At 58.0% G+C, this 23,276-nt stretch overlaps 1 protein-coding gene across 6 annotated transcripts in view; it reads right to left on the bottom strand.

Annotated features, from left to right (window-relative positions):
- Nucleotides 1-15,216, bottom strand: part of Adgrb1 (adhesion G protein-coupled receptor B1) — a 72,828-nt gene extending 57,612 nt beyond the window's left edge. For 4 of the 6 annotated variants that reach the window (XM_076556073.1, XM_076556074.1, XM_076556075.1 and 1 more), the window contains exon 1: nucleotides 1,913-2,815. In XM_076556073.1, the coding sequence (XP_076412188.1) occupies nucleotides 1,913-2,696 (784 nt within the window). In that variant the 5' untranslated portion in view covers nucleotides 2,697-2,815. Of the gene's footprint in view, nucleotides 1-1,912; nucleotides 2,931-15,034 lie in introns of those variants that run through there. The other 2 variants (XM_076556077.1, XM_076556078.1) reach the window with 2 other exon arrangements.
- Nucleotides 15,217-23,276: the final 8,060 nt, after the last annotated feature.

The following is a 23,276-nucleotide window of genomic DNA, read 5'->3' as shown; positions in this document are numbered from 1 at the left end:
TCCACAGTCCCTCCCCCTTCTCATGGCACCCTGACCAGGCCAAGGCCAGCCGCCTCCCTACCCTGGCTCCTGTGAGGAGCCCAGGTACACCATTCCTTTGCACTGAGCCCTCCCAAAGTCCTTTTGCTCTCAAGGTCATATAAACACTTGACAGAGGGGGCCTGGCCATTTCACAGCTTCTGCAGCAAGGCCCTCACATAGTAGGTCCTCAGGAAATAATTGCAGCTCAATACTTCCTCCAGCCTCATAGCACACAAGACCCTCCAGTTGGTGATCCCAGCAGTAATCACACCAGCCTCAGAGGTCTTGGCTGCTGGCACCTGTGCCAAGGTGCTTGGAGCAGCATTCAGATGCTCCCTGGCACAGCAGCTGCCCCAGGATGCCACAGAGGACAGGCTCCTGCCCAAGTGGTATGATTGTGGCCCCAGTCAGAGACAGATAAAACCAAGGCGATGTTGCAACCCTGAGAAGCGTTTTGTAGATGAAGGAACCAAGGCTCAGGGCAGTTTAAAGGATGGGGAGTGGCAGAGGAGGGCGCATGGCCAGATCCGCTTGTGACAGCTGGCCCTGTCCTCCCGTCCAATTTCTCTAGTCCTCCAGTGAGTACCCCATTCTTCCAGGCTTCCCCTTGAGCCCACTCCCATTCCAGCCGCACAATGAAACCTGCCCTTGTCAAGGTCACAATGACCTCCAGCTTACCCAGCAGGAAGGCAGGCCGGTCCTCCACCCTCCTTCCCACCACAATGATGTGTGCAGAATTTCCCCTGAGGACCCTGGAGAGGTCAGCCCAACCTCAGCTTCACAGAGGTCCTGACCTGAGACCTGCCACGGGGCCTTGACCAGAATGTGCTCGGGGTTGGAAAATTCCTTTTGCAGCCCTGCATGACCTCACGGTCTCAGAAATACTAAGGCTACTGGATGCTCTAAGGGCATCACCATCCCACTCTGGCTCTCCTGGCCTTAAGTCCTCAGCTAAGCCTTGCCTTGGCCCTGCACACCGGGTGGAGAACAGTCTCGACTTCTCATACCCCAGTGTCCCTTTGATGTTGACTCAGCTCAGGTCTCCAGCTCGAATCTTGGATGCCCCTACCCCTCTTTCTTCCAGGTTGCAGCAGGCAGGGCCCAACCCGCCCCCAGTAATAGGCAGGACACTCACAAAGATATGACTAGTTGTCAACCCTACCTATCCCCATCAAGCCTGGGCCCTGCCATCCTTTCCCAAGGGCCACTGTCCTCAGGTCTCCAGCCCATGGGACCTCTCTAGCCTTGAATTAAGACAGTGGCCCCTTCAGCACTGGATTTCTAAGTGTCCTTGACACCCTGGTTCTGCCTGAGATGGTTGTGTATTGTTGGGTGGTGTATCATCCTCCTTCCTGTGGCCACCAGACCAGGATGGCATTTTGTCCCTGCTCTCATTGCTACACTTCAGTGGCAGCCGCTGTAGGCATGCTACACTGAACCCCCAAACCTTACCTCCTGGCAACGGCCCTATGAATACTCTGTCTATACATGTTCCCATGCTCCACCCTGGGGCAGCAATGACCTCCACTTCAGTCCCTAGACACCAGCTATCACAGCCTTGGGATGGTTGGAGAGGTCATTGAGGCTACGTAGTGTCTTCCCACAGTGGGGGATTTAAACTGAGGAAGTGGCCTGAGGAGACTGGCTATGGATCATTTCTTCCTTCCTTCCTTCATTCACATGGCACCCTGTGTGGGCTAGCTAGCTCCCTACCCTGGGCACAGAGAGTCATCAGTGAACTTGAACTCCACCCATGGTCTCTCAACCCAGACGACAAAGGTGGCGCTGGACGGACTCTGGCCTTGGGGGGTGGGGGTGGGGGTTGCACATTCCCTCATGCCATTACTCCCACCGCTGCAGCACCGTGCAGGGGCCTCTTCCCACCACTCACCTGCTGAGCCGTGCCCACCCCGGTCCTGGGTCAGGCTGGTGAGGCAGTTCTCAGGGCCACCGGCTACGCCGTCCCTCAAGCAGACATCCCCACGGGGGACCAAGGGGCTGGAAGCAGGGTCTCCAGCATCTCCACCCAGGCAGGCACAGGGAGTCTGCATGATGCCACAGGGGTGCGAGCTGCGGCTGCCCGCGAGACAGGCATCCAGCCAGCGGCACAGCATCTGGCAAGCAGCGTGGCTAGGGTTGCGATTGCCCACGACCAGGTACTCCACAGAGAAGTCGTCACCAGAGTTCGGGAACCCGCCCCGGGGGCCAAGGTCCCCATCTTGGGGTGGCTGTTGGCGCTGCATCTGTAGAAACTGCTTGCTGGCCTGCAGGAAGGCGAGGGGGGCGGAGGGATCGCAGAGCCGCAGGACTTCGTCAAAGCTCTCCACACCCAGGTAGGTGCGGGTGGACTCCAAGAAGGAATCGAACTGGTAGGTACGGACGCGGCCGGGGCCACTGCAGGGTGCGGGTGCCTTGGCCACCTTCATGTAGAGCGTGTAGCGACGAGGGTCCGGGTTGCGGAGGGTCCAGGAGCAGCGTGAAGCGTTAGCTGGGAACACAGCAGCCGCCGAGAAGTAGCCGAAGAACTTGCCCTGCACCAACGTGGTGCACTGCTCCGCCCCAGGCCCTATGTCTGCCCCGGAGGCAGCACGTGCCCGGCGCCCCAGTAACAAGAGTAACAGCAGGAGTGGAGCAAGGATCCAGATGGGGCCCGGGGCGGCAGCCTGGCCCCTCATCCTAGCTCGCGGGGCCGCTGGGGTTCCGCGGGCTGGGCAGGCAAGTGCAGGCCAGGCCTTGACATGCCAGGGTCCGGCAGCAGGCAGGGCCGTCCAGGGCAGTGGGCAAGAGGCAGGGTCTGGGTGAAGCCAAGGTGGGCGGGCACAGGGCAGGGCTTCAGGATACAGTGATTGCAGCGATGACTCCTCCTAACGTCCAGGCTCCTGATGTTTGCCTGTGGCCTCCAATGGCAGCTAGAAGAAAAAGCAGAAGGGATAGCGTAAGTCTCTGCGGGCATGGGCTCAGGACTTAATAGAGGCAGGAATTCAGTAAGTCTAGTGAGGCATGAGGCTTTGAGCAGTATATGGCCCTGGTGTCCTCCCGGGCACTTGCTCTGTCCACCTGCTCATCTGTCTCCCCCAGTGGTCCAACCCAGGGGACACTGTACCGCCTCTCCCTTCCTGAGCGAGGACAAGCTGTGTTCTTCAGGCCTCTCCTGGCCACGCCTGGTTAATCATGGGCCCTGGATCTGCTCACACCCTCTGGGGCCCCCAGGAGTAGAGGCCTGGCTCCCTCCGACCCTCTCTTGACCTTCACGTCCTTCTCAGTGGCCTCCCTCCTTCCCGAGAATCTGCCAATCAGACCGACAGGGAAGGGGGCGGGGTTCACCACGGCATCTCCAGGGCTCCCAACAGACCCCCATACCTTTCCATAGACTTGGAACGGGTATGGACTGTCATGAGAGGAGGTGAGATGCAGCCCTGGAGATGAAGGGCTTCAGCACCCGCGGCCTGCTTCCCATCCATGGCGGTCCCTGTACCAGCCACTTCAGCTGGGGATTCCTTTCCTCACTCTACTACCTGCCTCTTGGGTCCTCACCTCACCTCCAGTTCTGAGTGGCCACGCAGGTGCCCCGTATTTCATGATGGGGAAGCTGAGGCAAAGAGAATATGTGGGTGGCTTCCTCAAGGTCACAGGGAGTGGGTAATAGACTACAACCCAACCCCTGGATTGACCATGAAGGGTGCCTCTGGGGAATACCTCCATCTTCAGGAGTGGCACCACTGGGTGATTCCCTGTGCACTCCTGAGGGCAAGGACTCGAAAGCTAGTTTGGGATCAGCAGGCTTGCTGTGTGCCACCCAGCCCAGACCTGCCTCCTTGAAGATCTCAGTGTCCCTCCCCACTGTCCCTCCACAGCTGAGCCAGTAGGGGAAGAAGGGAGGTCATAGCCAAGGCCCTCCTTCCTTGCCCTCTCAGCCTCTGGCTGCAGACACATTGACTCTGCTGACCCTGCATGTGTAGCAGCCTGTCCCCACCCCAGGGACTCTCCTTGCAGCCTGGGCCCAAACTGACCAGCGATTCAAGGTCAGTCAGAGCCCTGCGTCTCATCCTGGCATCCTTCCTGGACTGCCTCCTGGGCAGGCAGCAGCCTCCAGGCCCAGGCCCAGCCTGGGTGGAGGTTCTGAGCTGCTGGAAGTCAGGATGCCTGAAGCTGGACAGTCCTCATAGAGGAGCCTCTGTTTGTGGATCTACAGAATGGGCAGGACCCCAACTGTTCCCAGAAGGAGGGGCAAAGCACAGACGCACACTCCAGCCTGATTGTGGTCTTGAAAACGTCCAAACCTGCACTGCTAACTTTCAACCCTGGTACCCCCAGGCACCCTGAAAAGTACTCCCCATGTCTCCTACCCCTACCTCTGCCAGCTCCGAGGTAAACACCCTTAGGGGTGACCTTTGATGCGGCCTCACACTGCCTCCTTGACCATCCTCCCCATTATAGAACCAGAGAAGCTCTGGCCAGGGTCTCACAGTCCGCCCCTCACTCTGTTGTTCCTGATGCCCGTCCCTCAGCAGAGCCCCACCCCAGGAACATACTCTCCCCCGCCCCTGAAAAGCAGAGGTCAATGTTGGTAAGGTCTAGAGGAAGCACTCAGCCAAGCCTGGCACAGCCTCCCATGGTGTCGCTACCCAACCCCAGGCCAGCCACCCTCATTCTGCTCAGCCCAAGCACCTGGGAAGCCCAGGCCATCTTGGGAGCCACAACTCATGGCTGTGATCACCCCCAAATCCGCTGCCTTTTACCAAGGGGCCTACATAGCTTAGAAGGACCACTGACTCCTGGGCTCCCTCCTCAGAGGAGAGCATTGCCTCTGGAGACCCACCTCCAGATCTGAGGTCAAATAAAAGCACCCTCAGGCCCCTGGCATCCCTTCTGGAAAATGGGCAGCTTAGCCAGGGAGCGTGGGGGTATCGGTGGTGTCCCTAGGGCCATGCGGACTGTGGCATTGGCCTCCAAGGGTCAGCTTGGTGAGAAACAAGCTCATCTCGGTTCTTGGAAGGACAAGACACGGCGCACACTGCCCTGGCCCTGCAGTCTGTCACTGCAGCAGAGAGCCGGGGCTCTTGCTCTGGATCCACTTCACAGATGGCCAGTAAGGTCCACAGAGGATCCCTGCCTTGTCCTCACTCACCACCATCCCAGGAACCCAGGGCACCGGCTGACTCTTGTCCCTGGTCAACTCCTGTAGCATGGCCAACTACTCCTTGAGTCCTGGACAGGGACATAGGCTCCCAATGTCTACTCCAGGGGCAGAAGGTAGCCATGGGGGCCAGTGGCAGTGTTGCCACAGAGCTGTCCCTTAAATGAGCCACCAGATAGCCAGGGGCTCACTTGCAGGCTGGGGGCCAAAAGAGGCCAAGGAGGAGGCAGGAAAAAGGGCCGAGAACCAGAGTTAACTAAGGTAGGGGACCAAGCGGGAACATTTCTGGACTGGTTATTAAGAATGTAGGAGGTCCCAGTGAGACACAGGAAAAGGGGCAAGTGAGGGCATTGTCCAACGTCTTGTCAGGCAACCATCCCCAAGGCCATCAACAAACACCATTTGCGGACTCCTCAAACAGGTCCCTAAAATGCCTGGAGAGGTGGTAAGGCTTGGGCCTCTTCCAGGTGGCCTAGTAGTCTCTAGAGCAGTGGTTCTCCACCTTCCTAATGCTGCAACCCTTTAATACAGTTCCCCATGTTGTGGCGACTCCAACCATAAAATTATTCCGTGACTACTTCCTAAGTATAATTTTGCTGGTGTTTTGAGTCGTAATGTGAATATCTGATATGCAGGACACGCCCCCCCGTGGGGGTCTTGACCCACAGGTTGAGAACCACTGCTCTAAAGCTCCTTAGACTTGAGCTTGCCCCACCCCTAGCTTTGGAAAAGGCACCGCTGGCCCAGAGGCATCACAACCAACACAAGGGAGAGCCGTAGCAGGGTCTGGCTGTCCTCTGTCGGAAGGAAGGTCTAGGAAGAAATCGGGGTGTCAACACACTGGGCCCCTGCCTCCATGCCAGCCTGTCCCCAGTGGCCCTTCGGCAGAGGCCTGCAGCCACCTGCCTGGGTCCTCACACAAGTCTCCTCTCATTCTTCTCAGCCCAAACAAGCCCTCTAGTAGAGGACTCCGAGAAGGACACTACAAGGTCTGGTTCCCTGCTGGCATGGGCTAGGTTAAGCTCAGGCACCAAAGGCTGGCATCTTGGAAGACAGAGCCCAAGTGAATTGCTGAGAGTTGTGGTTCAGGCCTCATCTCGTCCTGATTAGAGGCATCTGTGATTTCAGGGGGACACAATGGCAAGGAGAGAAGGAGGAGACCCTTAATCAGCAGGGACAGAAGGCCACAGGCAATGACTGGTGGGCAAATGAGGGCACCTGGTGGCCGTCTCTGAGATGAGGAGGTGGAGCAGGCATGTGCCCCTTTGTGTGACTGCATTCATTCTGTGTAATCCAAGTCTACACACATGTGTGTGCATTTATATGAGCGCGGGCAAGGTGTGTTTATATAATGTGCTGGACAGCCCAGCCTAGGTACACCCACTCAGCTGTCCAGAGGGAGCTGAGCCAGTCAGGCTGGGAAAGGAGGGCTCACCTAGGCAGCAAGTTTCAGAAAACCTTGGTGGCCAGGAGCTGGGGGAAGAGGACAGCTGAGTCATATGCTCTCCCACAGGAAGCGGCCTTGCAGCCACTGTACCATGCACAGAGATGCTCTGCTCTACCTAGCCTGTGTCCCTCCCTTCTGTCAAGTTAGTCCGTAGACTGCTCCTTGAGAGGTGCCTGGGTTCCCCGGGGCTGGACCAGGCTCCCTGAGTCCCACACCTCCCAAGGCCATGCTCTGTACTTCCCTAGTGAATGCCTGGCATCCCTTGCAGCTACCTGCCAGCCTCATCCCCCAGAGATGGTCCAAGCATCCATCAGGACCTGGGAAGGCAACCTGGCCTGTCGTGGGCAGCCCACAGAATTTTAGAGCCTACAAGCTTCAAGACAGGCTAGCAAATGGTTCATGCTTCCCATCCCAAGTGTTGAGGGATCCTCAGGTTAAATGTTTCTTACTTAATATAAGGCTGTCTCTGGCCCTCTCTCCAGAAAAATGGGTGACTGTCTTGTGCCCCTTCCCCCCGAAACCGTAGTCCACTTCTCTGGTAGAGTCCCTATCTCCAGGTCTGAGTAACACTGGGAAGTATATATACCCTTCTACCCTCTCTGGTTCCTAGAGACACTGTCCAGTTTGCATCAAATCCTCCACAGGGCCCCTTCTCCCAATACCTTCCCCAAGGCCCAATTGTTTTACTTCAGGAAGTTCTTCCTAGTGTCTAGCCACTATTGTTCTGCAGAGAAGGCTGGCCCACCTCTGCTGGACCCAGCATCTTCTAGAGACCCCAGAGAAGCCTCAGAGGGGAGGAAGTGGTAGTAGGATGTCAGTGGCGAGGTCCCACTGATGGAATTCATAGACGCCTTAGCAGGTGAGGGGAAGAGCAGGAATCAGGAGAGGAGAAAAGGGAACGGATGACTTGGCTCCCTGAGCGCCACCTGCAGGCAAGAATAAGCATAGCCCCTTATGACCCCAGATTTTAGTCTTTGGAGCACTGGGGGCGGGAATACCCAAAGACCAGAGATTCCCACCTAGATCCAGTCCAGCCTAGGAAGAAACCACTCCAGTGTAAACTCAAATGACAACACACACACACACACACACACACACACACACACACACACACACACACACACACACACGAGAGAGAGAGAGAGAGAGAGAGAGAGAGAGAGAGAGAGAGAGAGAGAGAGAGAAACCAGGTCCAGTAACTTGGTCTCCACATTGTGTTCCAGGGGTATCCAGGATGCTGTCAGAGGCCTTTCTCCAGCCTCAGTGTGTCCATCTTTTCTCAAGGCCCTGCCCTAGCCCCATATCAACAGATCAACCAGGGGCCTGGGCCTTGGGTCCCCTCCCCACCCCAGGCTGCCAATGGCATCCTAGACACCAGCCACAAAAGCCACTCTGTAGTCCTGCGGCCTCTGAACAGTGCCCTCCTGTGTGCTAGACGAGGATGCAATGGGGGAGGGGCAGGCGCCCTGGGCACTGAGGACTGCCCAGGAGACGTGGTGTGGGGGGGTGTCCTCCTTGCTCATGGTGCTCCCCCTATCCCTGCTCCCACGGGCCTCTCAGACCTTAGTCACCAGCTGAAGAGGTGGCCCTGGCACCTGCCCGTGGGCCCTATCGGGGCCTCTGATGTGGGCCCAAGACAACCTGTGTGAAGCCCTCAGGACTCGGGGCCAGAGAGGGCCAAGCATCTGTGAGAGGCCTCCCCGTCCCCGGAGGTACAGAGACAAAGAGGGGTATCTGCATGGCTTGCTCCCCAGCCATGGCCTCAGGCCCATTTGCCTGGGGCAGCCTGAGCCAGCAAGGCCTCTTGAGGCTCCACCCATAGCAGAGATGTGGGGTGGCCCATGCATCAGTCCCACAAGGGACATGGGACAGAAGACCCCGAAGCAGAAGCAGGAGTCACCCAATTCATCAGCCCCGGCAAGCCACTGCTCTCCACGACACAGGAGCCATTCAGGGGACAGGGCTGGAACCCAGGCTGAGTTGCCAGGAGAAAAGATCAGACATGAGACCACTCTGGCAGTGTCTGGAGTGCCTAGGGCCCAGCCCCTCGGCAGGCCAGTGCATAATCCACTTTGGCTTAGACCACCCAGACAGGGCAGTACAACAGTCACCCCCAGCACAGGGAAGATGAGCAATAGCCCCAGGTCCCTGGGGAAGAAAGAGACTGTCATCCCTTACCCCCACTCTACCCACTGTCCATTGCACCTTGACCCCTGCCTTACTGCACCCCTTCCTGTCCAGTACCCATCACCCCAACCCACCCGGCACTGAAGACGCTCCAAATGCCCAACTCCCTTGGCCTGTGCCCGTACCATGCCTCTTTCCTGCTGCTCAGGCCCAAGAAATCCAGGGCAGGTCTGAGGCCATGGCAGACAAGCAAGGCTCCTGCTGGCAGAGTTCAGGTGCTAGGTAAAGAGGGGAGGATGGTCCTGAGCCAGGGCCTTTGGCCAGTTTCCTAAGTGGCCACGCCTCTCCAGCTGTAACAGGAGTCAGCTTCTTAAGCCAATGCTCGGAGGGGGATATAGAGGGAGGTCATGGCCTGGAGAGCAGGCCCCACCCCAGCCGCCTCCAAGGGCAACCAGGAGCAGCTTGCTTGGGAGGGCAAGGGGGAGGAAGAGAGGAGATGTTCTGCAGATGGGCAGCGAGGCACCGAGGATCCAGGAAGTGTGTGCCTGACATGCGTACAATAGTCTGTGTGTGCAGGTAGCGAGTGAGTCACACAGTGTTTGGGTGCACCTACATATACGAGGATGTGTGTCTGTATGTGTGCACGGATGGTGAGGACTTGCTCCCTGAGTTGCAAGTGTGTGAGCCTGCTCATATGAGAGTATTGTGAGTGTGCAGTGAGTATGTGGCATTGTGAGTGTGCAGTGTGGTAGGCACATGGCGTTGGAAGTCCAGGTGGGCAAACACAGTACGCCCAACAGTACATATGAATGGCTAGTGTGTGGGGGCAAGGAACACAGGTGTGCACATGTCTGTGGCATGTAGGAGTAAGACTGCGACCATGGGGGTCAGTGTGGCTATGGCCACAGGAGGACGCTGCCAGAGCCACCAGCATGGTGACCTGGGTTGCGTGGGGGCTGGGGGGGGGGTGTCAGGCTAGGCAGCAGGAGCACGTGGAAGACGGTGAGGGCACAGACGCAGGGGGCCACCTCCCCAGCACTGAAGCCATATTCTTTTCCACTCCGATTCTGAAACACTTTCATGAGTTCCCAGAGGCCCATGCCACCAAGCCTTGTCTTCCACCTCCACTTTAGGAACCCTGCAAGCCCGTGATCTGCCAATCTCACCTTCACCAACGCCTCATCAACGTACCACGACAGGACAGTCGCTGGTCTAAAGTCACAGTGCCAACAAGCATGGTGAGGGTTCCATTCTGTGACCTCTGGCCTACTATGGGGACGGGGGCATGGAAAAGTCAGAGCATGGATGCCAGTGGGGAGGCCTGGGAGTTTGTGCTCTTCCCTCAGTATCCTCACATTCAAGCTTGTCAAGGTCAGCCATGAGAGTCCAGGCTGCCCTCACAATGGCCTGGGGAATCCCAAGGGCCCGTCCTCTAACTCTGTCATGCCACATGCCCTTCAATCCAATGTCCCAGCTGAAAGCCAATCCCCCCGCCCCAAAGTGATGGGCAGCTGAGTAAGATATGCATGATGGCTTTGGCATCCTCTGCTTGGGCTTTTCTTATGGCCCAACCCTGCCTCTAAGTTCCCTAGAATCCACCTGGCTCAGTCAGAATGTCACATGTCCCTGGGAAGGACCAGTGGGCTCAGAGGATCAGCAGCTGTATGTAGGTTCTTGTTCAAGACAGTGACTGCAGCTGCCGGCCCTGAGTAGCAAGACTGAGGGGGCCCTCAGCACTCTTGACCTAACATGGACCCACAGACCTCCTGGGGGTGAGAAGTTAGGTGGTAGGCAAGTTGGGAACCTCAAACAATTCTGAGGGAAGGGGTTGAGGGGTGACATGGGACAATGGTGGGCACTTGTGCATGGGCATGAGATGGTAGGGGTGATGGGTAGGGTGGGATGAAGAACCCAGGCACCAATGTGATGCCATCTGATGCTGAACAGAAGGTGAGGAGGGAGGGAAGGGCACCAGGGGTGAGTGCGTGTATGGATTGTGGAATGCAAACAGCCACAGCCTGTGTGACAGGGAGGGTGCAGGAAGCCAGAGGCATGCTCTTCCCTAGCCTGGGCATTCTGGGAGCAAGGAACATGGACCTTTCCAACCATCAGTATGTCCCTGGAACCCCGTAGCACATTCCCCAACACACACGGGCACAGGTGAAATACGGTCCACTTACTATGTTACTCATGCCAACATGAGTCCCAGTGTGCCCACAGTGGGCACAGGGTTTGTAACCCCCACCCGACCCCGTGTGTCTCTGGGGGATATTTGTATGTCTGTTGCACACTGGCATGTGGGCTACCTGGGATCACATCAGCCTACGTACTCTCCTGTGTGACAAGCTTATCTATAACTCCCGTGCCATGGCAGCCAGGGGTGTGGCAGCCCCATACAACAACAGAGCGTGCATTCTGTCTCCTGATTGGTGTCCCTGAGACCCACTGTGCAAAGGCCTTCCCACCATCTCTTCGGCATGTCTATCAACCCTGGTGATCAATCCTGTCTATGGCCCTCAGATGCCTCCTAGCCTTCCAGAGAACAGGCCAATGCCCATAGCGCTCTTGGGTTCTGTCTCTCTCTCTCTCACCTTCCTTCCCGGTTTCTGTCCAGTCCTCATACCCGCACTCATACCCTCAGGCCTTCGTACAGCTATTCTCTCACATCTTTCTGATCTCATCACTCTCTTTCTCCTTTCTCTTAAGTTCTGACACTCCTGGGACTCTCCCAGAGGAGCTACACCTCTGGGCTACCTCAGCTCCTAGGACCCCCAGGTCCCTGTCCTGTATTTCCACTAGCACAAGCACTTGTGGTGGTGGTGGTGGTGGGGGGCTGGTTTTGCCCACCCCTATACTTCCAGCACGATTGTACAATGGGCACCCTGGTGTTTGGTGTGCAGCACTTCCTCTGTGTGTCTGTGGGCTGTGCACAGGGTCGCACAGGCCCAGTGTTTACCCAGAATTCACAGCTCTATGCCTTGGTGCAGCTGTACCCCAGGCGGCACAAGGGCCGTTAAGGGTGGACTTCCAGGCATGGTGGGGTTCACAGAACCCTTCAGGTACAGACTTGCTTGGGGAGGGAGGGTGCTAGAGCCCCTTCCATGTAGAGGGAGTACATGCACACATGTGGAAAGCTGCATGCATGCACACATATGCATGCAGCCTGTAGATTGTCCCCCACACACGTGCATCCGCTGGCACATATGTACACGTGCCCACAAATACAGTCATGCTTGTGCATTGCACACACAGGCCAGGTGAGTTTGGGAGAGGGTGATGCAGGCTCAGTCTGAAACACCAGATGCGTCATTGGCTCTGGCTGCAGGAGCCAAGGGACAAGAGAGGGCGGCGGGGGGTTGCCCAAGATGGGGCCTGGAGCGCGGGTCCGCGGCAGAGGAGACGGAAGGGGCGGGCAGGGCCGGCGCGGCGCGGCGCGGCGCAGCGCAGCGCGGGCGCCCTCTCTTGGTCGTCCGCGATAGCGCGCCGGGCCCTCCCGCCCTCCACCACCGCAGCCCGGCGCCGGTCGCCTGGGCCTGGAGCCCGCGGCATCCCCGGGGACTCACTCCGCGTCCCCAGACCCGCTCTGGGAGGTAGAACTGGGCCAGGCGGGCAGCCAGGAGACCAGGACTCCGTAGGAAGCTGCCCAGGCCCCTGCTGCTCGCCGGGCCCTGCTTGGGGCCCGCTGCTCCCTGGCCTAACCGCTGTGTCCGCAGGCGCAGAGCCGCCTCGGAACCCGGCCGGCCTGGACGCTGCAGAACCAGCACACTGCGGACCCGGAACGTCGGATCTCTGGATGGGCGCGAGGGGTCGGGGCTGCAGGCGTTCCAAGAACATAATGCGCGTTCCCATTTCGCGGTCTCAGCTACCGAGGCCCAAGAGCCTCTGAGCAAAGGAAGGGTCTGGGAGGGCTCTGTAACTTGGCGGCGGCCCCTCCGCGGCTCAAGGTCCATAGGAGTGCGGTATGAAGCCGAAGGCGACGAAATCGCCTCCTCTCCGCCCCCGCGCGGGAATCGAGGCGGGGACAAGCGTCCTTCTCTCGGATCCGAGGCAGCAAACTCCCTGCTAGCGCTCCCGGCGCATCGCGCGTCCGCGCGTCTCCCCGGCGCATCCCATGGCCTTGGGGCTCTGCCCCGGCCTCCCGGGCTCCGGAGCTACCCCGCCGGTCTCCAGTCCCCAGATGGAGGCGCAACAAGTCTGAAGACAGTGCCGAACAGCTGCGAGCAAGGGGAGAGGGAGGGTGCAGGGCCCCGCGCAGGGTGCGAGGCGCTCCGGGATCCCCGAACTCGCGCCATGTCCACCTCTCGGGACCGGGAGCCGGCGGCGGGCCCGAGGGACTGACTCGGCGGCTACCCACACCCCCTTCCAAGGCCCCAAATCTGAGCGCGCGGGGACGCGCCCAGGAGCCTCTGCCCCCCTCCTTCGCTTGCTTGACCTTGCTTGGGTACTCAAAGCCAGACCCTACGGCACCCGGGCGGCATCCGAGCGCAGAGTTTTGAGGCCACCCGCGGTCCGGAAGGGAGCAGCTACCTCCTCGACCTCCCTTGTTGCTGCCGCTGCCGGAAGGGTCTCAGAGAAATGGAAGGCTTGAAGGTTCCGGGAGATGTTACATTTGCTTTCTCGGATCCCAAAGACGGGATACCGCCTCTCAGATAATGAAAAAGACCCCAACCTTTCTCCCCACGCCTCCGCCTGCTGTTTATGCCCCTGCAGTAGCTCTCACGAGGGGCGTGTGTTTGTGGCTACAGAGCAGGGCACAGAGGGTCTCCTTGGGTCCCTAGGGTGGAGGAGACGCGCAGACCTCCCAACCCCCTCCCCAACACGTATGCCAAGTGGCTCCTCTGGGGCGGGAGTGCGCGCCCCGTGCCCACCCACGCGCCTTCATGCCTTTCAACTCCCTCGGAGTTGCCGCTAAGGAATCTGCGCCCCAGACCCAGGGGAGAGGAACGTGATGGTGACTTCGGGGAGGGAAGGGGGCACTGAAGGAGTGGATTAAGGCTAGTCTAGCCCTAGCCGGGTCCGCGCGCTCCGAGAAACTTGGAAACCCAAAATAAAAGTGGAAAGGGTAACGGTGCCCAACAGGCCCGAGAGGGTGCCAGGCTGGTGCAGCTCTCTGGGTTGCCTGGGAGTGACCAAGCAGGAGCCACCGCGGCCAGGCGGAGGGACCCGAGCAGAGCCGCAGCCTCGGAGCAGCCCTCGAGCCACCTCGCTTGGTGGCGATTATCCGCTACGCCGCCCCTCTCCCGATGGATGTCGGGGATGCTTTCTGCCCTGCTTAGGCTGTGCAGAGGACCAGGGGAAAGGGCTCCCGGCTGGATCCCGAGCCCTCGGCCTCTCAGGAGGGGGCGGGGGCCGTGCTCATTCCTCGAGGCAGCGGCACGCAGCTCGGAAAGAGCGCAGCGGCCGCGGAGGCTGGTGGCCTCTGCCCACTGGAAAAACGCAACCGGCAGTGCTAGGAGCCCGGCCCCGCTGCTGCTTCAGTCGGAGAGGGCAGCGGGCCGACCTAAAGTTCAGGGCAGCCTATCTGCTCCGCCGGTCCAACCAAACAGAAAAGAACACCGGGAGGGAACGAGCTGGGGCGTTTGCGCGTGTCAGTTGTGATGGTGGGGGCACGAGGACAGCCCTTTTCCCGAATTTGGAGATAGGCCTCAGGGGGGTCTCCTCTCTGCCATTGTCGGGGCTGTGGGTGAGAGCTGTAAGGGGGAGTCTGAGGGCTTCTCTGCCCGCCTCCAGCTCTGTGCGTGGGGGGAAGATGCAACCGGGCCCTATAATAATGTAACGGCTCTGGGGAAGATCAGGGAATGGGGGACACATCGGGTTTTCTCTCGCGAGCCTCCTTGGGCCGGCATAGGGAGCCAGGCGGGGCTCCCTTAGACCCCTGTCAGCATCTATGTGTTGGTGTGCCACGGGAACGCCTTCCCCCAGCGCGCCCCGGGTCTGTGCGGGGTGATAGAGCAGGGGGTCCTCTCCCGGCCCAGCCTGCCAGATTGGGCCGGCTCCGCCTGGTGAGGATGAGGGGGAGGTGAGGAGCACCAAGAAGCCTCTCCCACGTCCAGGGCGCCCCCTCCTCAGCCCGCCCAATGCGGGCGCGCAGGGACCTGCCAGATTCCGTTGCCGCCGCTGGAGGAGGAAGGGGGCTGGGAGGGGGGGGATTGTTCAAACTCCCGAGCTCTGAGCCCAAACCTGGGTGCTGCGAAGCCCCAAACAGCGAAGTTGGGAAGTCCGGGAGGCCACCCTTCTCCCGACCCCCTCCGAGCGCGAGACGCCCCCTCTCGTCCCCCCTCCCCCGCTGAAGCCTTTCTTACCTTCCCCAGCAGTAGAGGCCCCGCGGGCGAGGACTTGATCCAGCGACTTGCAAAGCCTCCGGAGCGCACCGTCTCGCCAGCGGCCGAGCAGCGCGCCCGACCCAAGGCTACTGTCGCTGCCGCCCCCGACCGGCTCCGGGCCCCGCCGAGACGTTCCCAAGAGCGCACCCGCGGGCGCTCGCAGGCTCCTCCCCACCCCCTGCCTGGCGGAGCCCCCCGGGCGCCGGGAGGGTCTAGATGCCCGGGCTGCAGGCTATGCGGGGCACGCGGGCCCGGAGCCGGGCTAGGACGCGGCGCGGACGCCTGTGCCTCTGGCTCGCCCGCTCCGCTCCCTCTGTCGGAGCCGCCGCCAACGCCGCGCCTGCCGCCGCCGCCGCCGCCTGCGCCCGCCGCTCCCTCTCCGGCCGCGCCGCCGCTCCGGTCCTCTCGCCTGCCCGGCTCTTCTCGCCTTTTTTCCCCTTCCTGAGGAGGGGGGGGGGGGAGCGGAGCGGAGCCGGGGGCGGGGCGGCGCGGGCAGAAGGAGGAGGAGGCCGAGGACGCGGGGAAGGAGGAGGAGAGAGGCAAGCTGCTCCCCCGCCCGGCTGCCGGCGCTCCCCAATCTCTCGCTCTCTGAAACTGGATCCCGAATCGGGAGCCAGAGACTGCATTACGGATTACATCAGGCTTTATAGAGCTTCCAGATCACACATTAGAGGGGGAGCGCGAGCGGGGGGCGGGTTGGGGGAGGGGAGCGGGATCACGGAGAAGGGGTGCGACGCACAGGCGCCCGCACCTAGGACAGCCGGCTCCTGCCCCACGCAGCAGGAAAGCCAAGAGTTGGGACTGTGCTCTCTTCCAAGAGCAGGGGAGTGGCTGCATCTGGGTGACAGGTGATGAACCAACAAACGGATGGATGGGGAAGAAGAGTTAGGGGCTGTGCACAGACCTATAGGCGGGTGGGTGGAAGAGGCAGGTGAATGTAGGTACAGGCTGGCGGGAGGGTGGATGGACAGGTAACCTTCAGGGTCAGGATCGGTGGAATTGTGAAGGTGGGTGAGGGTGAGCAGGACTCGGGGGGAAAGTGGATTTGGTTGGTGGCACTAGGGGGAGGGCTACATAGATGGGTGGGCCATGCAGATGGAAGGATGATGCATGCATAGGTGGATGAGTGGGTGGGTGGGTTGGATGAGTGATGGGCAAAGAGATGGAGTCAGAGGCAGGGACTGGGGCCCTTCCAAGAAGAACAGGGGTGCGGCGCTGAACTGCTTCTTTTGGGTCTGGTGGGTCTAGATGTACCTAGGGGAGGACCTCCTGTCCTGTGATGCTGAGGGGAGGGGATCCAGCCAGGGATAGAACCTAAAGGAGGCAGGTTTTAAAGTGACCCTGCATGCCAGTTTCCATCCAATGGGTGGAGATGGGCCTCTTCAGCTGTTTTGTCTTCCATCCTAAGATCCCTGGTTCCTCCTCTATTAGGTGCCTCAAGGGGTCCCTCTAGCAGACATGTTCAACCTGCAGCCCACCAGCTCCATGCATCCCAGGATAGCGATGAATGTGACCCAACATGTTTGTAGACCACAGCGTCACATTCCAGTCGAAAGGTTGGACACCCCTGAGTCTCGACTGACAGCAAGAGTCCCAGAGCCCTGATGTCAGGGAAGTTGCCTTGTGTCCCTCTCCACCAAGATGCTCCTGCATCCAGCCCCTTGCTCCTGTTTCACAACTTGTGGTCCATCCTGAATTCAAGACGTCATGTGCAGGATCCACTACCTTTCCACACTCTCCATCTGAGCAGACCACTGATACCATTGCTACCCAAGAACACAGTCTGGTCCAGCTGTTTGCATCTCTCCCTCAGGGCCACTGACCACAACACAAACTCACTGTCGACATTCTCCCCCTGGGAGTTGGCACTCACACCCTCACACCGCTGTTCCATAGCCCCCACCAAAACTTATGGTCAGTGTCCTCCATCAATGTCAGAGTCATCACTCTTCCTACCCCACTGTGTGTGTGTGTGTGTGTGTGTGTGTGTGTGTGTGTGTGTGTGTGTGAACATGTGTTGGGCACCTCAAGCCAATTAGGCTCCCAAGCACACTACACATGTCATTCTATACACACCAGTTACTCCTGCAAGGCCTCGATGTGTAGGGTGTCCCGGGGGACTGATAGCAGGGTCACACCAAAGTCTCACAAGGTCCTTCCCAGTTCATCCTATTCATCAGTACCATATCCACCTAGCCTTCTTGAGAAAGGGCCTTCTTCCTAAGGTGTCTGAAATCACAAAAAGGAGGTGCTATCCCTGGAGGCCTCAGATGACCATCGTCTATTCTTGCTGGGCCTCTTAACTTTCCAGTCTCTGGAGGTTAGTCCTGCTTTGGTCTTCTCGCTGCAGTAGCAGCCTGTGGTCACCAGGGGGCCTCTGACATCAGGCCAAGAGGCTGCTAAGCAGCAGTGAGGCTGTGAGTCAGGATCTAAGCGCTTTCCACACTTGTTTCTTGTTGATGGGGGAGGGCAGCAGAGCTCCCTGGCAGGGATTTGGGATCTGCCCTGGAGACTCTTCAGGCAAGGCTGAGACCCTCTTGAACTGTGCCATCAGGGCAAAGTGATCTTCCCTCCCAAACTGGGGCTTCTGGGGGGGGGGTGCGGGGCTAAAGGGTCTAACCTTCCTCTCCCTGAGTGGGAACTCATTCTTGCCCCATTGACCTGCTGCCTTTAGCAATTCCTCAAAACCCAAGCCTCCAAGCCAGAGTCCAGGTGGTGCAAGGTAAGACCTCAGCTGGGCACCCCTATTCCTCTGCAGATAAGAGGAATGTCAGAGGCAGGGGATGCCTCCCCGAAGCATCTGCGAACCAACCCAACTGCAGCCTCAGTCATCATCCATCCCCCTGTCAACCCCTTCCCCCTGGGCACAAGTGACCTTAATTAACTCCTCCAGCCAAATTGCTTCAGGGTCCTACGACTGTAGACCAGGAGATCTGGCACCAGTTTGCAAGCAGTAGCTCTTCCCCCAATGCCTACACTAGCCTGGACCCACTAAGCACTATTCTGTATCCAAATCCATTTTCTTCCAAGGGTGTGGGCCTTGCTGAGAATGCTTAGAATTGATGGTCTCCTACCAAGCAAGCTTCATATAACTGGATCCCAGCCAGGAGTCTCCTCATATAGCCAGGGAGAAGGAGACTCTTGGTAACCCTCTAAGCAACATCCCTGGCTGAAAACAGACGCTAAACCATAGTTAGACTCAACCATGATATTCAATTCACTGACCAGAAACTCTACTCACAACCTGAACTCTGATCCTGGTCACACCCTGAGCCCTTGCCCTTGGTCACAGACTTGAGTCCTGATGCTGGCTGCATGGAGTCCTTATCCTGTTCCGAAGCTGAACTCTGACCCTGAGCCATGATCCCACGACATACTGAGTGTTGATCCCATTATGCACCTAACAACGATAATGCCTTGTGTAAGCTTTCCAGTCAGGTCACAAAGGGCTGCCAATCTATAACTCAGGTACAAGCCCTGCCCTCTGCCAGCTCTGTCCCGCCCCCAACCCCCATAACCTAACCGAGACTGAGCTCAGCCTTAAAACCTCCATAATGTGAAAATACCAAGAGGCGATGTCAGAGGAATCGATGCTAAGAGCTGGGTTTTCCTAGCTCCCTCATTGACAAGGTTCTGAACTCTGAGACTCTCCTTCCAGGAAACCTCACTGGTCTCCTTGTGTGCCCCCGGCATTTCACAAGCACCTCTGTCTCTGCCCACTCACCAGCCAACTCAGAGTCTGTGACCTTCTTGGTCCCCCTGCCCAAGGGCCTCTGTTCCTGCCTGGGCCCAAAGAAAGACGACGACAGACCCTCCAGAAAAGGCTCTGCATGGTTAGGCCAGCCAGGGTTAATGGCAGCCAAGACACCCCAAGGGCCTCCAGGAGCAACTGTCCAACTTCTCTGATTCTGTGATGCCCCTCAGAATTCTTCCATCATCTCCAGGATCACCAGCCGAGGCCAGGGACAGACTGAGGCCTAAGGGGGGCTTTCTGGGGCCATCCCTCCTCAGGGTCAGTACAAGAAAGAGTAGTTCCCAGGGGGTGGTCACCTCACAACCACCATCCCAGACTTCTGGGCAAGAAGTGGGGAGGCAGGAGTCTGGCCTTTGTGGCCCCACCCTCCCAGCTCCCCTGCCTCCCTCCCAAGTTCCCCACCTTAGATCCCAGGGTGACAAAGGGCAGAGATGCCTGGCCTTTGGGTCCCAGCATCAAGGGAAGCATCTGCCTCTAGACGGTCATGGTCCCGCGGTGATGGTGGCAGAGCCTGGTGTCCACTCGGCCTGGCATGCCCCACATGGCACAGTGGCTACAAACTGGAAATGTCGCTTGTGGCCTGAGGATGGAAATTCATTTTCCTGACTTTCAGTTCATTTAAATTTAAACAGCCGCATGTGTTACACAGCCAGTGTCGGCTGAGGGCGGCCCTACCAGGCCACCTTCTCACAGGGCTGCAGGGCAGAGGACCTGACATTTATCCTATTTCTATCAACTAGAGTCCTATGGCTTCAAGTGGCTGAGCAGGAGCCTCCCTCAGCTCTTTTCCCTCTCTCATCAGGACCACCAGGTAAGGGTATGACATCTTAGTGAGTCCCACAGCCAAGCCGGCTGGGCTGTGTCCTGGCTCCTCTCTTTTCAGGCAGGTTTCTCACCTTCTCTGAGCTTTATCTGCCTCATCTGCAAACAAGAACGGTAGTGCTGCCTTCCTGTGTGATTTTTGACAGGACCAAGTGAGCACAGAGGTTCTCTGGCCCAACTATGTGTATGCAGGAGAGGGACTGCTCCAGATAACTGTAGGTCTCTTACCAGTACATAAAGCTCTCCCGTCTGCCCACTGAGCGCAGTCTGCAGAGCTGGACCCTTTCAGCGTGGACCGCTGAGCACTATAGCAAATGGTATAGTCCGCTAGCTCCTCCAGCCCAACCCAGACTCCCTGTCTCTGCTCACCTCCAGGACCTTGGGACTATGATTACTCTCCTAGTCAATGCCCAGCCCCATAGACTACCCCCTTGGTAGACTGGGCCAGCTGTCTGAGCATCCCTAAAAAAGAAAGTGAGCAAGGGACTCCCCTGGGCTCCAACGTTTTGTAGCCCTGGCCCTCAGCGCCTGACCCTGCATGGCCCAAGTAACCAACTGCATGCAGCCTTGCATAGATAACACCCTCATGACTCTTGCCTCCTCTGCGTAAGACTCAAGAGAAGCCCCCAAGTCCTGGGGCAACTGCCTCACCTTATGGATGGAGGATTCAGAGCTCCTACAGAGTACCAGGCCTGGAAAGATTCAGGTAGGTTATGTGCTTCCAAGGGTGCCTTGGCTGGGGCCCTCAGCCACTGATTTTCTGGAAGGAGTGCCCAGAAGGTTGTGTTTGGGCTTATAGGGAGCATGGCTAGTCCTGACCAGGCCAGGACTCCATCCAGAGCACATCTGTTCGCTGGCCAGCTGCCCTTGTCAAGCTGAGGCAGGTGACATTGTCTTGTACCTTGGGAAAAACTCAGGGAGGGGAAGGTGCTGGCCTGGGACCCACAAAGGGTTCCTATTGGCCAGGATTCTGGCAGGCTGTCAGGGAGGAAGACAAGGGAAGAGAAATCGCATGGACACTTGTTGGAGGGATGGGGCAGGGGTGGGTGGGTGGGCAGTGCTTTGAGTCGTTTCTCCCTTGGCCACTGGCAAGGTCTTCGAGGCTGTCTTTTCATCATGCCCTGCTCAGACCAGGGGTCCCCAGGGCATGGACCCTCTCCAAGGGATACTAGGTACAGAAGTGCCCTCCCTGGAAGGGCTCAGAATGCATATCACCCTAGTGGCCCCCGTCCATGCCTCAGGACCTGCTCCACCTTCCCCGAGGAGCTCAAGCTATTTCCAACCACTCCTTGTCACAGCTCTGGGAGTGCAAACCAGGTGTGAGCAGCGGGTTTTCCCAACACCCCTCAGGGCTCAGGCACATTGAATGCAGGTCAGAAAGAGGCAAGGTGGCACCAGCCAGTCCGTGGGGGGTGGCAAACACCTAGGCCTTCTGGAGCAGGGGGTCCCCTGGGGCCATAAAGGCCCCTGCAAATGGTGAGGCCTAGACATATGTTCTGGAAGGTTCCTCAGCAGCTTTCCCGACCTGTCTGGCTTGTTCTCTACCTCCCTCTCTCCTCACAGAGTTAGGAGAGGTGGCAGAGAAGGGCCCCCTTCCAAAGCGGGTAGAACTGCAGCTAGGGAGGGGATGGTGAGTGCCCAAGGTCACACAGCCAGGGTCCAGGATAGACTCCAGAACCTGCACACTGAGTCATGTATTTGTCCTTTTGAAGGAGGTCTTCAACACCGGCAGGGCAGAAAGCGAAGGAGGAGAAATGTTCCAGGGAAAGCATGAGGCTCTTCAGAGAGCTGTTCCCAGTCCATGCAGCAGCCAGAGCGCTGACCCTCTTCCTAGAAAGAGAGCTTTATGTGTGTGTGGTGCTCAGGGCTTCATGCATGCTGGACAGGTGCGCTACCACTGAGCCACATCTTCAGATCCCTAGAGAGAACTCCGACCTTGTTACTATCTGAGTCTTGGCACTTATCCCTGGTTATTTACTGATCCCTGTCCACAGACTAAACTCTAATTTGTGTTCATTAACTGAGCCTTGACTCTGAGTGCATGCTGATCCACACTCTTATGCTAATCCCTAAGTTCTCATTACCGATTAAGATGGCTCAGAGTATATACAGATCCCAGATCACTGGTTATATACTCACCCTTGATTTCTGACTGAATTCTAAATCTGGGCACATATTTAGAATCATTAATTGAGCCCTGAATCTAGGTTATCCATTGGCTCAGGACCCATAATCTCAGACTGGTCCCTTGTCCTTGTCATCCGGTGTCACAGCCTGAAGATGGGCACCAACTACAGTCATACAGTTCACCAAGCCCCTCTTTTGGGCCTGGCGTCTTGCCCACACTAGACAACCTTCCACCCTGGTTCCTAAAGCCGAGACTATGGGCTTCAAGGCCTCTAGAAACAGTTGCCCCCGCTGCCCCTTCAGGCCCCCCACATCAGGTTTAGTGAGCCCCCAGGAATACAGAATGCCAAGCCAGCTCTTGTTGGAGGGAGTTTAGGCATTTAATAAACAGCACAATGAAAAAATCAATACAAGCAGGAAGTGAGATCCGGGAGCCAACAGGAGCAGGCTGGAGGTGGGCCCGACTGATTCTGTGTGCTCACCTGCTCGGTCTTGGCCTTGCATGGGTTCCTGATGTGTGGACTGTCAGTCAGCCTCCCTTGGTCACAAGCCTTCTTCGCCTCTGCTGCCTTTTTCGTTCCCCATCGGCACAGCTGTGTCATCCCCACCTACCCCTGTCCTGGGTTGTCATCAGAAGCCCATCAATACTACTGGGGCAGCCACATTGTTTCCCATACCCTAGGCTAAGTCCTAGCCCTACGGTTCACACCAAGCGGAGATGCTGTCTTCAGCTGTCCTCGATGGGAACTGGATTGTGCATCCCGGATCCTAACACAGCCTGGGTGGCATGTAAACAGACAGACAGAGGTGGGCATGACCCCTACCCCAGGGTTTTTTCAAAGAGATTTCTCAGACATAAGGCTTGAGGATGTGACATGGTGAGGGTGGAGCCCCAGAGCCATCTGCTAGAGGGTGGGTGTAGGGCAGTGCCTGGGTCAGATAAGTGCCCCTTGACCTCAGCACTTGCAAGAAGTTCTTTCCCTCAGTGGACCTGTGGTTATCTGTTCCTATCTACCTTCCCCCAGCTGGCCTGGGTTGAGGCAGCCTGGGTCCTCATCAGGGCCCTCCATGTACTAATGGTCCTGACACTGGACCACCCTACCATATATAGATAGCACCAACACAGGGTCTCAGTTGTCTCTGTTAGAGATAGAAAAATTAAGAGTAGGTTGTCATCAGGAAATTGAAGGTAGGCTGGGGGAATAGCTTTAAGTGCTGGGTTGAATCTTGAACCTCTGCCTCCCCTCCACATCCCTCCCTCTCCTCCTCACATTTACCAGAAAGGCCTTTCCTCAAACTAGACTTAAAGTAGTATGTGTGAACATATGTGCAGAGACATGCATTAGTGGTCTGGTACAACTGGGACACCTCCCTGCAAAGGCACAGCTTGGGTGAGGTCCCCTATGAGGACCAGAGCCCAGTCCTTAGACTTACATCCTTTCTCTTGCTGGCAACCCTCTGTCCTCTTCTGTTTACTAGATGTAGGGGGTGGGGCTAAGACTCCAAGAACTGCCCTTC

Source organism: Peromyscus maniculatus, chromosome 20 (genome assembly GCF_049852395.1).
Source record: "Peromyscus maniculatus bairdii isolate BWxNUB_F1_BW_parent chromosome 20, HU_Pman_BW_mat_3.1, whole genome shotgun sequence".
In the NCBI taxonomy this organism is placed as follows: domain Eukaryota; kingdom Metazoa; phylum Chordata; class Mammalia; order Rodentia; family Cricetidae; genus Peromyscus; species Peromyscus maniculatus.
Note: the sequence above shows the minus strand (reverse complement) of the source record. Positions and strands in the feature narration are given on the sequence as shown.